This window comes from Geotrypetes seraphini, chromosome 7 (assembly GCF_902459505.1).
Source record: "Geotrypetes seraphini chromosome 7, aGeoSer1.1, whole genome shotgun sequence".
NCBI classification, from domain to species: domain Eukaryota; kingdom Metazoa; phylum Chordata; class Amphibia; order Gymnophiona; family Dermophiidae; genus Geotrypetes; species Geotrypetes seraphini.
In genome coordinates, this window is record NC_047090.1 from 10,060,957 (window position 1) to 10,078,178 (window position 17,222).

The following is a 17,222-nucleotide window of genomic DNA, read 5'->3' on the forward strand; positions in this document are numbered from 1 at the left end:
TAGGAAGATTGCTCCTGCCCATGTCACTGCTAGACCACCAAGTAAGATCCGAGGGTGGGTCAGAGCTGGCCCAAAAGTTATTTGTGAATTTTCCCTATTTGCGGGCCGGCTCTGCCCCTAATCCCCGCAAATAGGGAGGGAGAAGTGTAGTTCACTTTGGAATAAAGTCCACAGATACTTGAAGGTAGGTTTACCAGACGTCCGGATTTCCCTGGACGGCTTTTCAAAACCTGGCACTTTGTCATGCGTGGATGCCTTCTGAGGGTGGGACTGGGCAGCCCTGGGGGCGTGGCCATGGGTCCGGAACTGAATGAGCGTCAGAGAATTTGCCTCACGGGCCCACGGTAAGAAGTTCTTCGGCAGTTTTGTAAACGGAACACTAAATCTCTTATTTTCCATGGACACTGCATCTGGGGGTCTCCATACAGGGACACTAGTGGGCTCCTTGCAGCGCTGCATTTTAAGTACAGGGGTGCCTCAAAATTTGCACCGGTGCCAAGCTCAGGGTTTTTAGAGGACTGTCTGGTTGCCCGGACAGACTTTCCAAAACCCAGCAGTTTGTCCAGGTTTTGGAAAGCTCTGGCCGCGTCTGGAGGGCCTCTGAGCATGCGCGGAAGCCCTTGGATCCAGCTCGCAGGTCAGGAATGAAAAGGAGGAGCTTTCTGGGGGCGGGGCTGGGGCAGAAGTGGGTGTGGCCATGCGCCTGGGATTGTTCCATGCAAAATGTGGTAACCCTAGCTTTGGAGCTGACCCTCAGTCTCAGCTTGTAGGTTTCTTTTCAATAGCATCGATTACTCCTGCAATAATTATTCACTTCTGTATCCACAGCGTTTACCCGATGGATCTACCCCAAGTGCACATATTGAAATATATCTTTTACCAGATCCCAATGAAACCAGTCAGAAAAAGACAAAAATGGTTCCAAAAAGAACCGACCCGACGTTTAATGAGCTTGTAAGTATTTGGGGCACCTTCTGCCACCTTTTCACTGTCTTTTGAATCCTCTGTCGCGAGTACAGGAGGGACCCCCAAGGCCCAGCTCCGAGGCATAAATGAATGCTACTGGTCTGGTTTCCTTCTCAGAGGATTTCTTTCAAGGTTAATCACAGAAATATCAACTCGTAAGAATCTAGTCTCTGTCCAATCTCCTTCTTTCACAACGCCATGTCTGTCTCTTCTTCTCAATCCAAGTTTTTGTTATTTCTTGATATCACGCAAATCACAGAGTAACTATGTGGCTTACAAATAAATTAGAATTCAGATACAATAAAATTAATAGCATTTAACAAAACTAGTAAAAATAAAATGACTTGCAATAGAAAAGGGGACGGGGAAGAACTGCAATTTGGGATAGAAAAGAAAGGGGGAGGAAAACACATAAGGTAGGAGAAGAGGTCTAGTTGCTCATCATAGGCATCGCCTCCAATTCCAACCCCAGCCTGTATCCATGACAATCTGCTTATAATTACTACTACTATTATATATCACTTATATAGTGCTGAAAGACATAGGCAGCGCTGTGCATTTGACATTTATAGACGGTCCCTGCTCAGAAGAGCTTGCAATCTAACTCGGACAGACAGACATGACATATAGGGTTGGGGATGCAGAATCCAAGGTGAGAGGAGTTAGGAGTCGAAAGCACTCTCAAAGAGGTGGGTTGACATTTATACACGGTCCCTGCTCGGAAGAGCTTACAATCTAACTTGGATAGGGCTGGGGATGCAGAACCCAAGATGAGAGGAGTTAGGAGTCGAAAGCACTCTCAAAGAGCTGGGCTGACTTTTATAGACGGTCCCTGCTCGGAAGAGTTTACAATCTAACTCGGACAGATAGACATGCCATATAGGGTTGGGGATGCAGAATCCAAGGTGAGAGGAGTTAGGAGTCGAAAGCACTCTCAAAGAGGTGGGTTGACATTTATACACGGTCCCTTCTCGGAAGAGCTTACAATCTAACTTGGATAGGGCTGGGGATGCAGAACCCAAGATGAGAGGAGTTAGGAGTCGAAAGCACTCTCAAAGAGGTGGGCTGACATTTATAGATGGTCCCTGCTCAGAAGAGCTTACAATCTAACTTGGACAGACATGACTTATGGGGTTGGGGATACAGAACCAAAGGTGAGAGGAGTTAGGAGTTGAAAGCACTTTCAAAGAGGTGGGCTGACATTTATAGACGGTCCCTGCTCAGAAGAGCTTACAATCTAACTTAGACAGACAGACATGACATATAGGGTTGAGGATGCAGAACCCAAGGTGAGAGGAGTTAGGAGTCGAAGCACTCTCGGAGAGGTGGGTTGACATTTATACATGGTCCCTGCTCGGAAGAGCTTACAATCTAACTTGGATAGGGCAGGGGATGCAGAACCCAAGGTGAGAGGAGTTAGGAGTCGAAAGCACTCTCGAAGAGCTGGGCTGACATTTATAGACGGTCCCTGCTCGGAAGAGCTTACAATCTAACTCGGACAGACAGACATGACATATAGGGTTGGGGACGCAGAACCCAAGGTGAGAGAAGTTAGGAGTCGAAAGCACTCTCAAAGAGTTGGGCTGACATTTATAGACAGTCCCTGCTCAGAAGAGCTTACAATCTAACTCGGACAGACAGACATGACATATAGGGTTGGAGACGCAGAACCCAAGGTGAGAGAAGTTAAGAGTCGAAAGCACTCTCAAAGAGTTGGGCTGACATTTATAGACAGTCCCTGCTCGGAAGAGCTTACAATCTAACTCGGACAGACAGACATGACATATAGGGTTGGGGACGCAGAACCCAAGGTGAGAGAAGTTAGGAGTTGAAAGCACTCTCAAAGAGGTGGGCTGACATTTATAGACGGTCCCTGCTCGGAAGAGCTTACAATCTAACTCGGACAGACAGACATGACATATAGGGTTGGGGACGCAGAACCCAAGGTGAGAGGAGTTAGGAGTCGAAAGCACTCTCAAAGAGGTGGGCTGACATTTATAGACGGTCCCTGCTCGGAAGAGCTTACAATATAACTCCGACAGACAGACATGACAAATAGGGCTGGGGATGCAGAACCGAAGGTGAGAGGAGTCGAAAGCACTCTCAAAGAGGTGGGCTGACATTTATAGACGGTCCCTGCTCGGAAGAGCTTACAATCTAATTAGGACAGACAGACATGACATATAGGGTTGGGGACCAGAACCCAAGGTGAGAGGAGTTAGGTGCGAAAACACTCTCAAAGAGGTGAGATTTTAACTGTGCCTTGAACACTGCCAGAGACGGAGCCCGCTGCAGGGATTTGGGCAGCTTGTTCCAAGCATACAGTGCAGCAAGGCAGAAGGGCTGGAGCCTGGTGTTGGCAGAGGAAGAGAAGGGCACAGAAAAGGTCATGGGCACACACACACATCCATGCTCACCATCATTGCCATTCTGGTGGCTGAGAATGCTTTTTAGATTGTATGAGTTGCAAGATGCTTTGAATTCCTGTTTGGGTGAAAAATCTTTTTCATATATTAGTGGATGATTACTAATAGAGACACAGTGGATACATTTTAGCTCAAGTGTGTAGACGAGGCCGATTTTCACTGGTTTTTATCTTACAGCGCTGAGCAAATGCAATCAGGATAATTGTCCAAAACCCGCCTTTAGCTCGGTCCTAAGTACCAGTTTATCAGCAACATTGTACTATTAAACAGTGACTAGAACAGATTGATTACTGTGATCGTATGGACATGTCAGCAGCGTATCTGACAGCGGGGTGCAATGAACTGAACGCTTTCCTCCTTCAGATGCGTGTTACTTCATGATTAAAACTGTTGTCAAGTGCGAGCCAGCCCACAGAACATCAAATCCCACTGAAGTTAAAAGGCACAAACGAAGACAGAACCGTATTCCAGTAAACAATGTCCCAGTTCAATGTACGTTAGGAACTTATTTTATCTGCAGAGTCCAGTATTAGTCCAGAGAAGGAAGCTGGGAACATTTATTTACATAAAAAGCAGAGGCTGAAAATAAAAAGAAATCTGGCACACAGAGATTGGATTTAAGCAGAGCTCAGGTGTGGCTCTGGCCAGCAGGCAGGTCTAATGGGAGTGGCAGTGGGAAGGAGATTGGATTCTGGACTGTGGAGGTGAGGAAGGAAGAAATCCAGGGAGATATTGGAGGAGGAAGGAGATAAATGATGGAGGAGGAAGAGGAATCAGGGAAAATAAAATAGGTAGAGAAAGGAAGACAGGGGAGTGGAACACAAAACAATAGGAAGAGGTATGGGGGGGGGGAATGAGAAAAAAAGAGAGAGAACTTGAGTCAGAAAATCTACAAAGATTGAAAAGGATATTTTATTTCCAGTACAAGAATCTTGGAACCCGGTCCAAGGTATTATGGTCCATAAGAACATAAGAGTAGCCATACTGGGACAGACTGAAGGTCCATCAAGCCCAGTATCCTGTTCCCAATAGTGGCCAACCCAAGGCCAAGTATTAGACAGAAACCCAAAGAGTTGCAACATTCCAGAGCTGAGATTGTGATGTCATAATGCCTCATTCCACCAATGCCTAAGAGCCAACCTCATCAGTGATGTCACAATGGCTTCATTGTCCTATACTTGGCTCACATAACAATTGCCATACTGGGACAGACTGAAGGTCCATCAAGCCCAGTATCCTGCTTCCAACAGTGGCCAACCCAGGTCCCAAGTACCAGACAGAAACCCAAAGAGTAGCAACATTCCAGAGCTGAGATTGTGATGTCATAATGCCTCATTCCACCAATTCCTAAGAGCCAACCTCATCAGTGATGTCACAATGGCTTCATTGTCTTATACTTGGCTCACATAAGAACATAAGAATTGCTAAACTGGGACAGACTGAAGGTCCATCAAGCCCAGTATCCTGTTTCCAAAAGTGGACAAGCCAGGTCCCAAGTACCCAGCTTTGGGGAGGTTTGAAAGGAAGGGAAATGTATGCTCCATAGAGGTGGGGGGGGGGGGGGGAGGGCAATATTAAAGCAATTCCAGCTGGCAGGAGAGATTTCACTCAGTTAAATTGCACTGGCCAACCCTACACCATATATTCAACTTCCGTTAACTGGTTGGTGCCACTGAGTATTTGCTCTGACTGCCACCGAAATATCGGATTAATGCCCTGGTGGTCCAGGAGCCAAGAGTTTTCTGGAAGCTGCTAACATTTATTAATGGTACCCGGTTCTCTACCCAGGAAACCTGGGTCAGTCAAAGGGCTTGTGCCCATGTCTTCCTCACCACCACTAAATAACCAGGTTTAATTCAGCCAGTGGCAGCTAGTGTTTAAAGTAGCGATGACCACTGCCGGCTGAATATTGACCAGAGACTTTATATATTCTGAAAAGGCTGAATTTTGTTGCCTAATTTACTCATTCTGGTGGTTCTTTTGCTCTTCCGTTTGGGACATGATTCCTGATGGGTTAAATTAGGTCAGTAACAGTTTTCCCTAGTTATCAGAGAATTGTATAGTATATGTTCATACTTAGCTGTTAAAACTTTTCCCAAGATAAAGTTACGTTGCTCTGTAAAAGAGGTAAGAACATAAGAGCATAAGAAATGCCTCTGCTGGGTCAGACCTGAGGTCCATCGTGCCCAGCAGTCCGCTCACGCGGCGGCCCAACAGGTCCAGGACCTGTGCAGTAGGCCTCTATCTATACCCCTCTATCCCTTTTTCCAGCAGGAAATTGTCCAATCCTTTCTTGAACCCCAGTACCGGACTCTGCCCTATTACGCTCTCTGGAAGCGCATTCCAAGTGTCCACCACACGTTGGGTAAAGAAGAACTTCCTAGCATTTGTATTGAATCTGTCCCCTTTCAACTTTTCCGAATGCCCGCTTGTTCTTTTATTTTTCGAAAGTTTGAAGAATCTGTCCCTCTCTACTCTCTCTATGCCCCTCATGATCTTGTAAGTCTCTATCATTTCCCCTCTAAGTCTTCTCTTCTCCAGGGAAAAGAGACCCAGTTTCTCCAGTCTCTCAGCGTATGAAAGGTTTTCCATCCCTTTTATCAGACGTGTCGCTCTTCTCTGAACTCTCTCGAGTAACGCCATGGTAACCAACTATGGTCTGCAGGATGTCTCTGAAAACCTGTATCTCTTCGAATCTGCCCTTGGATGTCCTGTTTCTGCCACCAGATAAGTGCAGTTGATCCTTTGCTGATCCTCAGGATGGAGGTGCCATGTCTGTAAATTAGAAACCCAGGGCAAAAAGCTCCAGGTCTGACAGGCCTCTTTGGATGAGAAAGTTAGAAATAACAGATGAGCTGGAAGGAATCTGTGGGAAGCTCCATGGAAGTCTGAGTAATCCCACTGGACACATGGATCATTCGGATGGATTTTCATTTGTTTAATTTTATGGCCCATCAGCTTCCAACTGTTCATTTCTTGTTTCCCAGCTCTGGGGGTCACTGAGTTAAGTGCACAAGCTTTCAGGCACGGCTTTCCGAGACACTCTCTCCCATATTATCCCCCATCCGGTAAGCATTACAATAAAAGTGATTAATAGGGGATTTGTGCAGGAGAAATTTTCAGTTCGGTTTGTTTTCATATCAATCCCCAATTCCAAACCATTTCTTTCCTTCATTTCCATTAGAGGTAATGAGGCAAACGATTTTACAGTCTAGCACTGGGGGTTTTCATTCGTTTTCACTGAAACTTTCTTTAAATCTTGCTAACAAGCATCTGCCACAGAGGCAACATTAAAACTGGCACGAAGAGCCCATGGCAAAAGCCAGCATCAAAAAAGCCAAAGCAGCAGAAAATGTGGCCGAAGACTCCAAAGCACCAGGAGGGAAGCAAAGCTTCACCAGCACAGCCTTGATTGGCCCTCGGGAGACCTGCGGCCTAAAGCACAGGAGTTGCAGAGTCAAGACCGAAGCCAACGAAGACTTCTTCTATGCACAGCAGAAGGAAAACACCACCCCAGAGGAGCCCATTGGATCAGTATGAGATGTGGCCCTGATTAGAGACCTCCTCAAAGGACCTGGTGATTCTTCTGCCCAGAGGATAATTATTCTACTATTAAGTAGGCAGTTCCAAAGGTGGTTCTGCTGGTGTCTAGTTTCTCCTCCAAAAAGTCATGGCCAAATAAAAGCATATGTTACTTTCCTGGTTCCACAGACTACACTGACGCCAGAATTAAATGGGTTTTTGATTCAGCTGGCACCCATGCCCATCTGGTTGCTCAGAGGGAACAAATTGAAAATGGACTTATTCATTACATTTTGCCATTTATGTTCTAAGAACGTAAGAATTGCCACTGCTGGGTCAGACCAGTGGTCCATCATGTCCAGCAGTCCGCTCACGTGGCAGCCCTTAGGTCAAAGACCAGTGTCCTAACTCAGACTAGCTGTACCTGCGTACATTCAGGTTCAGCAGGAACTTGTCTAACTTTATCTTGAATCAAATGTACAACAGTAAGCGCCCCCATGGTTTTGTTTTTTTTAAGCTTAGCACCAGCGCACCGAGTAGGAGGTCTGACCTTCCCATATATTCCAAGAGCTTCAAGAACATTCTTGCTTCTCAGCTCTTAAACGTCAATAACTTGCTAATCTATTTCACTCTTTCATATCACCTTTTCATTTGATTTCTTTTTGATGTTCTTTTATCCTAGTTTCCTGGATTTGAGGGAAGGTGTTGGGTTGTTTTGTATGTTCACTCGTGAACACTTTTGCACCGCGGAGCTCTGCGCCAGCATTATAATCCTCCTCCGAGTGTCATTGTAGACAATATGATGAAATCTTCCACCCAATGTGTGACAGCAGCCAAAAAAGTAAACAAGAGGCTAGGAATTATTTTAAAAGGGATGGTTAACGACACTAAGACTATTATAATGCCCCTGTATCACTCCATGGTGCGACCTCACCTGGAATATTGCATTCAATTCCGGTCTCCTTATCTCAAGAAAGATATAGTCACATCACATACATTTAGAAGAAGAGAAAAACTAATACATGTATACATACACCATTAATAATTTATTCAATCAGCCTTACTTTATTCATAAATATTATAAATATATTGAATATACCACCCACTAACTTATAACAAACACCTATTTCAACAGACAACCCAGGCAAATGCCCTTGTTGCCCCAAAAACCTGGATAATCAGTTCCACATTGTCCAATGTTTTATTTAAAATGTCCTTGCCAAACTGATGCTTCATGGAGATATAGATATAGTGGTGCTAGAAAAGGTTCAAAGAAGAGCGACCAAGATGGTAAAGGGGATGGAACTCCTCTCGTATGAGGAAAGACTAAAACGGTTAGGGAAGTCTACAAAATCCTGAGTGGAGTAGAACAGGTACAAGTGGATCGATTTGTCACTCCATCAAAAATTACAAAGACTAGGGGACACTTGATGAAGTTACAGGGAAATACTTTTAAAACCAATAGGAGAAAATATTTTTTCACTCAGAGAATAGCTAAGCTCTGGAATACATTGCCAGAGGATGTGGTAAGAGCGGATAGCGTAGCTGGTTTTAAGAAAGGTTTGGACAAGTTCCTGGAGGAAAAGTCCATAGTCTGTTATTGAGAGAGACATGGGGGAAGCCACTGCTTGCCATGGATCAGAAGCATGGAATGTTGCTACTCTTTGAGATTCTAGAATCTTATTAGTCTTTGGGATTCCGGAATCTTGCTATTCTGTGGGATTATGTATGAAATGTTGCTACTCTTTGGGATTCTAGAATCTTGTTACTCTTTGGGATTCCGGAATCTTGCTATTCTGTGGGATTATGTATGAAATGTTGCTACTCTTTGGGATTCTAGAATCTTGTTACTCTTTGGGATTCTGGAATCTTGCTATTCTGTGGGATTATGTATGGAATGTTGCTACTCTTTGGGATTCTAGAATCTTGTTACTCTTTGGGATTCCGAAATCTTGCTATTCCTTGGGATTCTGTATGGAATGTTGCTACTCTCTGGGGGTTCTAGAATCTTGTTACTCTCTGGGATTCTGTATGGAATGTTGCTACTCTGGGGGGTTCTAGAATCTTGTTACTCTTTGGGATTCCGAAATCTTGCTATTCCTTGGGATTCTGTATGGAATGTTGCTACTCCTTGGGTTTTCTAGGCACTTGTGACCTGAATTGGCCACTGTGAGGACGAGATACTGGGTTAGATGGACCATTGGTCTGACCCAGTAAGGCTATTCTTATGTTCCAGTGAAGACAGAGCGTACTATTGGAAAAAAAAAAATCATCATCAGGCAAGATAGACATTTGAGGCAGAGAAAAGCTTTCGCAAGCGTTCTGAATACGTCTTGAGGCTTCTTCCTGCACTTCATTATCTTCCGTAGAGAAGGTCTTTCTCTTGCTTTAGCTGACTAACATACCATTAATTGCAGGATTGAAACTGCTTATGCTGCGTACCTGAGATAACGACCAATTATCAGGTGATCATAGTCTTTAAAAATAATTAGTGAAAAGCATATGAAAGAGGGTTGGAATGTCTGATTTATGTCACACTGAGATCTTTTCTTCTTTGTCAGTAGTAATAAGAATTCAGGATTAGTCTGAATAGTTTTGCTTATTAACTGGAGAATCCTGCATGCGTGAAAGAGAATTTTTTGATCAGGGAAGGAGCTTTTGAAAATTGCTGAATAGGTGGGTGAGGGGGAAGGTAGAGAGTATATTCTTGTGCCTTTCAGCAATATGCTTGCTACTTTACGCAGATAGCTTATTTGCCCGCATGCAGCAAGGCAGATTTTCCTGGAAAATCGATGTGAACACTGTAAATAAAGGTTTTCTGCAGATAGGGTTCAGTGACTTGCCCAGGCTAGGATCAAACTCACAACCTCAGAGTGCTGAGGCAGCACCTCTAACCTCTAGGCCAGTGGGTCCCAACCCTGTCCTGGAGGAACACCAGGCCAATCGGGTTTTCAGGCTAGCCCTAATGAATATGCATGAAGCAAATTTGCATGCCTATCACTTCCATCATATGCAAATCTCTCTCATGCATATTCATTAGGGCTAGCCTGAAAACCCGATTGGCCTGGTGTTCCTCCAGGACAGGGTTGGGAATCACTGCTCTAGGCCACCCCTCCACTCATGCTTCATTTCAAAAACTTTGCCAGGGTCTCAAGTTCATTTTTCAAACACGCCACACGGGAAAGTGAGTACAAAAAGCCATAAAAAGAAAAATGTTTGTCAGAAAGGTTATAAAGTCAGCCACACAGACCCCAGACAATGAGGTGCTGAGGCTGTAGCTTTAACCACTGCACCACAATCATAACCATTGTGACATCACTGATGAGATTGGCTCTTATTGGTGGAATGAGGCATTATGATGTCACAATACCAGCTCTGGTATTATTTAATTTTCTATTCTGTTCTCCTAGGGGAGCTCAGAGTGGTTTACATGAATTTATTCAGGTTCTCATTCTCAAGCATTTTTCCCTGTCACAATCTATCTAATGTACCTGGGGCGATGGGGGGGTTAAGTGATTTGCCCAGGGTCACCTCAGGGTTCTAAGGTTCTAGCTTTAACCACTGCGCCATTCAGAAACTTCTATCAAGCCTTATGATAGAAAACACAGAGGGAAGGTTAGACCCAAGAAAGAAAAAAGCACTTTCAAACAGTTGAAAAATAATGGCCAGCAGTTAAAATATGTACATGTAAATGCGTTCCTTGAAAACAAAATTAATATTGAGAACGATCATATTTCTTTGTTTGCTTATTGAATTCCATTTATAGCTTGTTATCTCAATGGTTGCTCAGAGCAGTTTGCAGCCTAAACCCCATCAAATCAGCATAAAGAAATTAAATAGCATAATTCAATAAAACATAAGGGCAGAGAAAATGCTAATCGTAAGACTAAAAACATCCAGTCTGATCACAGCTTAACAACGGTGGTCTAATTATCACTTAAAAGATGACAGGAAGCTCAGCAAACATTACAATGAATATTACAGAAGTAAACTCATTTAGGCTGTCAAGACACAGATTTTGTCTTTTTTATAAAGACGCCTCTATATCTCCATCTAATGGTGCTTATTCTTGAAGCAAATGGACGTCTCAAAATGCTGAAACAGACGCCCATGTGCTTGAATGTCCAAATCCCAATTTTTCAAAAGCAGGATTTAGACGTCTACTACTGCCTTATGATCAATAGCAGGGGGGGGGGGGGTACGTTTTGGGAGGAAACAGGGTAGAAATGTCCAAGTCTAAAAACAGGGATGTCCTTAATTAGACCCGTTTCAGAAAGATGCTGGCACCTCCTTAATCCCCAATGGTTGATGACCCCTGAAAGCAAAATTAAAGAGGATACCAGGCTTTCTGGCAGCTTCAGGTATTTTAGGCATTCTTAACCAAAGAGGAAGCAAGCCTGCTTAGACTGTAAAGCAAGGGAGCCAGGTTCAAAGCTTGTGAACCCTCCAAGAACCGCCTGCAAGCCCAGAAGCTATACATTCAAGTACCCTAAGAATTTTTCTGTTCCTGGAGGGTTCACAATTACAAACGAATTGGGGAAAAGGAGTGGGAGGAAGGGAGTGTCGGCCTTTGCTAGAGGGGGGTCAGGATAGGAGGGAGGAATTGTAGACTATACTTATGTCCATAAGTCCAGTGAGGCAGAGAAACGTCATGCCGATGTCCTGATACGGTCCATTGAAGATGAAGCATTGAAGATCCAGAACTAATTGAAGTTTAAGGCTGAATATTGACTGGGATGAATATGAAATATATTTATGGCAATTGCCTTTGACCTCTGCTGGGAGGAAATGACCTTATTAGTGCATGCAAAATCAATTTAATATTTATTAACACACAAATTAGCATATGTTAAGTGAATCTGCAACCATTAAAAAGTTCTAACATGTTAAAAATTTCTTATTAAAACAAATGGGTGGTAGCCGCCTGCATGTTCCAGGTGCTAGCCTTACCACCCTTAAACTGTTTTGTATAGGGTTACCAGATTTTCCACAGATGCTGTCCCAACATTGCTGCTAGCTGGAAGCTTTTCAAAACTCAGACTAAGTGCCGGATTTTAAAAAGCCATCTGGACCCCTGGACATGCCCTCGAAAAGGAGGACATGTCAGGTAACCCTAGTTTTGTAGAATGTGATTTTAAGAACATAAGAATAGCCTTACTGGGTCAGACCAATAGCCCGTTCTCATGGTGGACAATCCAGTGGACAATCACAGTGGACAAACCTGCAGGCTTGGGATATGGGATTTTTCTAGATTGTAGATTTGTCTTTTTAAAGTTCTCCTTCTTAAGCCAATTAGTGATGAAGCTAAAAAAAAAAACAAACAACAAGACCCCAGAAGAAAACGAAAGCTAAGAAATCACCTTGGATCTCAGAAGAACCCAGAAAAGCAGCAGAAGAAAGAAGACAAGCAAAGCTATCTGGTGACAGAGAAAAGTATCACAAAAGAACCGAGTGTTTCAACATCAACATACATTGAGCAAGAACTACTCAAAGTTCAGGCTGGTTTTAGAAAAGGTCGGGGAACAAGACGTTATAGCCAATGTTAGATGGATATTGGAGAAGAGCAAAGAATACTAAAATCCCCTAAACCTTTGCTTCATCGACTACAGCAAAGCTTTAGACTCTGTAGATCACAATAAACTATGGAGGCCTCTAGTGCAAATGGGAATCCCCAAACACATAACTCAGCTGATAGAGAGCCTATATGAAAATCAAGAAGCTGCAGTGAGAACTGAATACAGCAACACTGATTGGTTTTCAATAAAATGTGGCGTCAAGCAAGGATGCATTTTGTCACCTTACCTGTTCAACCTGTATGGCGAAAAACCATCTTCAGAAATGCAAATTTGGAAGAAGAAGAGAGTGTCGGTTTCAAAGTTGGTGGCCGAAACATGAACAACCTGCGCTATGCAGATGATACAACGCTCATCACCAGCAGCAAAGAAGACAGGCTGTATCTACTGAGAAAAGTCAAAGCTGAAAGTCATAACATGGGATTAGAACTCAACATAAGACGAAGATCATGAACACAGAAAATGATGAAGATTTTGAGCTTGAAGGCGATTGAAATTCTTTATAACTTCTATCTCCTGGGCTCTTTTGTAAACAAAGAAGCAGCTAGCAGAAAGGAAATACTCCACAGAATAGCACTTGGTTGCTTGTCAATGAAGGCTCTCGACAAAGTATTCAAAGACAAGGAGGTTCACTCCAAACGAAGATCAGATTTGTCCACACACTCATTATCTCAGTGATCAATTACAGATGCAAAATCTGGACACTACGGAAACAAGACAGAAAGAAGTTTGACTCATTTGAGCTTTGGTGCTGGAGAAGGATTTTGGGCATACCATGGACTGCCATAAGAACTAACAAATCGATTCTGGAAGAGATCAAACCGGCTATGTCACTCGAAACCCAAATTATGAAGTTACAACTGTCTTATTTTGGTCACACCATCAGAAGAGAGAGATCACTGGAGAAGGACATCATGTTTGGGAAGATCGAAGGAATCAGGCAAAGATGGCTGGACATGTTGAAACTAACCACGGGGATGACACTGGAGGACCTTTCCAAACTAGCACAAAACTGATTTCTTTTTAGATCCGCAATTCATCAAGTTGCTAGGACTCGAGCACGATAACAACAACTTAAGCAAAGAGTCACTATAAAGTTCCTTCCCTCCCTCCCCCACTAACCCTATTCCCAACCTAATGACTTCCTCATTGGAGCATTGAGGAATATCATGGATGGAGATGCAGGCACCATCTTCCTCCCGTTCTCTTTCTCTTTTTCTCTGTTTCTGTCTCTCTCTCTCTCTCTGCTCTGCCCTGCGTATCTTTATCCCTCTCTGACCTCTTCTGCCCTGTCAATACGGAGAAGAATTTTGCATTTTAAACAAAGATGCAGATCTATAGTTCAAAAACCTTCATGTCCTCTAAATCAGTTGCTTTGTGTAGTGTCAGTGTGTGTTCTGAGCACCAGCTGCTACTGCTGACCATGTGTTATCCAGGCCCTGGTTATAAAGTGTAATTATATTTGTACTGCACATTGTACACACATCCCTCCATATCTTGGCTGCACTTTATAATTTTTAATGAAAAAATATTGATTTTGTGCCGCACTTTAAAAACTGTCTATAGAGTACATTGTGCGTTTTCCATACTCCTACTCTTGACTTCCATTTCTAGGTTTCTGGATTAAAAGGTTGCTTTCTGCATTAAAAATAATCCCAGAATCCTCTTCAGCTGGCTCTGCTCTTGCATCGGGTCTCCACTGTATTTCTTTGTGAAGTTATATGATGTCATCACCCAAAGCACCTTCTAATAATAGTCTCCATTCAGGGGTAGCCAGAGATGGCAAAATGATTGGGCTGACATGAACCCTGGCACAGTCAGGTGAAACAAGCAGGTTTTTAGTCTTCCCAAGTTCCAAGTTTTACGAGTATTATAAATTTGCTACAGACGAAAAGCCATCAAAGCACTTAACAATAACATTAACTAAGTGACTAGTCCATTAGATAATAGGAAAAAGGGAAATGCAGAAAAATAAAAAGCAATAGAGGGATTGGGAAAAGTTGGAGAAATGAACTCCATTGTTGACAGGAAAGCAGATGCTGGGTTCTGTGTTAGGAGAAGGATCTAGGTGTCATGGTTGAGGATGCGTTGAAACCCTCAGCTCAATGTGCAGCGCTGGCTAAGAAAGCAAATTGAATGTTAGGAATTATCAGGAAATATTACAATGCCCTTGTATCGCTCTATGGTACGGCCAAACCTCAAATACTATATTCAGTTCTGGTCGCCGTATCTCAAAAAAGATATAGCGGAATTAGAAAAGGTACAGAGAAGGGCGACAAAAATGATAAAAGGGATGGGTCATAGAAACATAGAAAGATGACGGCAGAAAAGGGCTATAGCCCATCAAGTCTGCCCACTCTACTGTCCCATCCCCTTAAGTCTGTGCCCTAGTGGCCCAAACCCTTAACTCGGCCCTCGCAGGGATCCCACATAGGTATCCCATTTATTCTTAAAGTCTGGCACGCTGCTGGCCTCGATCACCTGCACCAGAAGCCTGTTCCAATGATCAATCACTCCTTCCGTGAAGAAATACTTCCTGGTGTCTCCATGAAATTTCCCGCCCCTGAGTTTGAGCGGATGCCCTCTTGTGGCCGAGGGTCCTTTAGAAAGAAAATATCATCTTCCACCTCAATACGTCCTGTGATGTATTTGAATGTCTCGATCATGTCTCCCCTCTCCCTACGTTCCTTGAGAGTGTAGAGCTGCAATTTGTCCAGACTCTCTTCGTACGAAAGACCCTTGAGCCCGAGGATCTTCCTGGTGGCCATCCGCTGAACTGACTCGACTCTGAGCACATCTTTACGGTAGTGCGGCCTCCAGAATTGCACACATATTCCAGATGAGGTGTGCAAGGGTCGACTTCCCTATGAGGAGAGGCTAAAGCAACTAGGGCACTTCAGCTTGGAGAAGAGACGGCTCAAGGGGGATAAGATAGAGGTCTATAAAATGATGAGTGGAAAGGGTAGATGTGGATCGCTTGTTCACTCTTTCCCAAAAATACTAGGACTAGGGGGCAAGCGATGAAGCTACTAAGTAGTAGATTTAAAACAAACTGGAGGAAATATTTCTTCACACAACGTGTGATTAAACTCTGGAATTCATTGCTGGAGAATGTGGTAAAATCCGTTAGCTTAGCAGAGTTTAGAAAAGGTTTGGATCATTTCCTAAAAGAGAAGTCCATAGGCCATTATTGTGATGGCTTGGGGAAATCCACTGCTTATTCCTATGATAAGCAGCATAAAATCTGTTTTACTACTTGGGATCCAGCTAGGGACTTGGGTTGGTCAATGTTAGAAACAGGAAACTGGGCTTGATGGACCTTTGATCTGTCCCAGTAGGGCAACTCTTATGTTCTTATGTCTAGTAGAGAGATGGAGAAGTGTAGGGAATTAGCGCCAGAGTGTTGCAACCAGGTCTTCCCCCAAAAAAAGGGTATATGAAATTCAGAAAGGAAAGGTGAGAGTGAACCATGAATTATTAGCAGCTCTGGTTTTTGTCACGCTAAATGAAACTGGTTAATGGGATGTCCTGGCTAATTCCTGAGAAGCCTAATCATCAAATTACCGTCATGTTTTAATTAGATTGCTCTGGCATTTCATTTCTCTATTATTCTATTACAGCATTCAAATTTTCTTTGGAGATTTGTTCAGCTAGATGGAAGATTTAAAATGGCATCCCTTGCTTTGTCTTCGCGGCTTCGGCGGTTATGCGATTACACAGTGGACTGCAGAGTGGCCAGAAAGGCTCAGATATTTTTCTCGTCTCTTTTCTCTGCTGTTACCGGATCCATAAGCAGCTTTTCACTACCATAGTTTTTGCACCCCCTTATACTCTTAGCCTCGAACAAGTGATTTACCTGGCCAGGTACTGTTTTTGGCTGGCTAAATCGCTTCGAACACTGACCCCTATCTGCTGACGGTCAGCAGCAGTTAACCCCTAGTGCTGCCAGAAATCCACACAGATCACTAAACTCAAAGCTGGCTGTTTTGTGGGTGGACCAAGGGCAGCAAGAACTTGGGCACACAAGTTTAGCAGTCGAGTCTTTGATCTGAAGAAGGATTACCTTCGAAAGCTCATCTAACCATGTTCTAGCTAGTCCAATAAAAAAAGGTCTCACTTGGCTTCTTTTGGTTCTTTTTATTTCTACGTATTATCTTTAAGAGTGGACTAACACGGCTGCCACATCATTGCAGTCAAATCAGAGATCATAAGTTTCAAGTTTATTTACATTTTGTTAATCTGCTTATCAGGTTTCTAAGCGGAATAAATAGCTTAAAAACTAGGTTGAAGATAAGAACATGATACGGACGGACGAACTGAAACAAATAATGGGAAAAAGGGGAGAACTACATTAAGTGAAAGGATAGCGTAGCTGGTTTCAAGAAAGGTTTGGGCAAATTCTTGGAGGAAAAGTCCACAGTCTGTTATTGAGAAAGACATGGGGAAGCCACTGCTTGCCCTGGATCGGTAGCATGGAATGTTGCTACTTTTTGGGATTCCGAAATCTTGCTATTCCTTGGGATGCTGTATGGAATGTTGCTACTCTTTGGGATTCTAGAATCTTGTTACTCTCTAGGATTTCGAAATCTTGCTATTCCTTGGGATTCTGTATGGAATGTTGCTACTCTTTGGGGTTCTAGAATCTTGTTACTCTCTGGGATTCCAAAATCTTGCTATTCCTTGGGATGCTGTATGGAATGTTGCTACTCTTTGGGATTCTAGAATCTTGTTACTC

The 17,222-nt window shown here is 43.4% G+C and overlaps 1 protein-coding gene across 1 annotated transcript in view; it reads left to right on the forward strand.

The window, feature by feature from the left end:
- PIK3C2G (phosphatidylinositol-4-phosphate 3-kinase catalytic subunit type 2 gamma) overlaps positions 1–17,222 on the forward strand; it is a 144,905-nt gene that overhangs the window by 123,214 nt on the left and 4,469 nt on the right. The window contains 1 exon segment of the mRNA XM_033952383.1: positions 829–954. Within this exon segment, the coding sequence (XP_033808274.1) occupies positions 829–954 (126 nt within the window).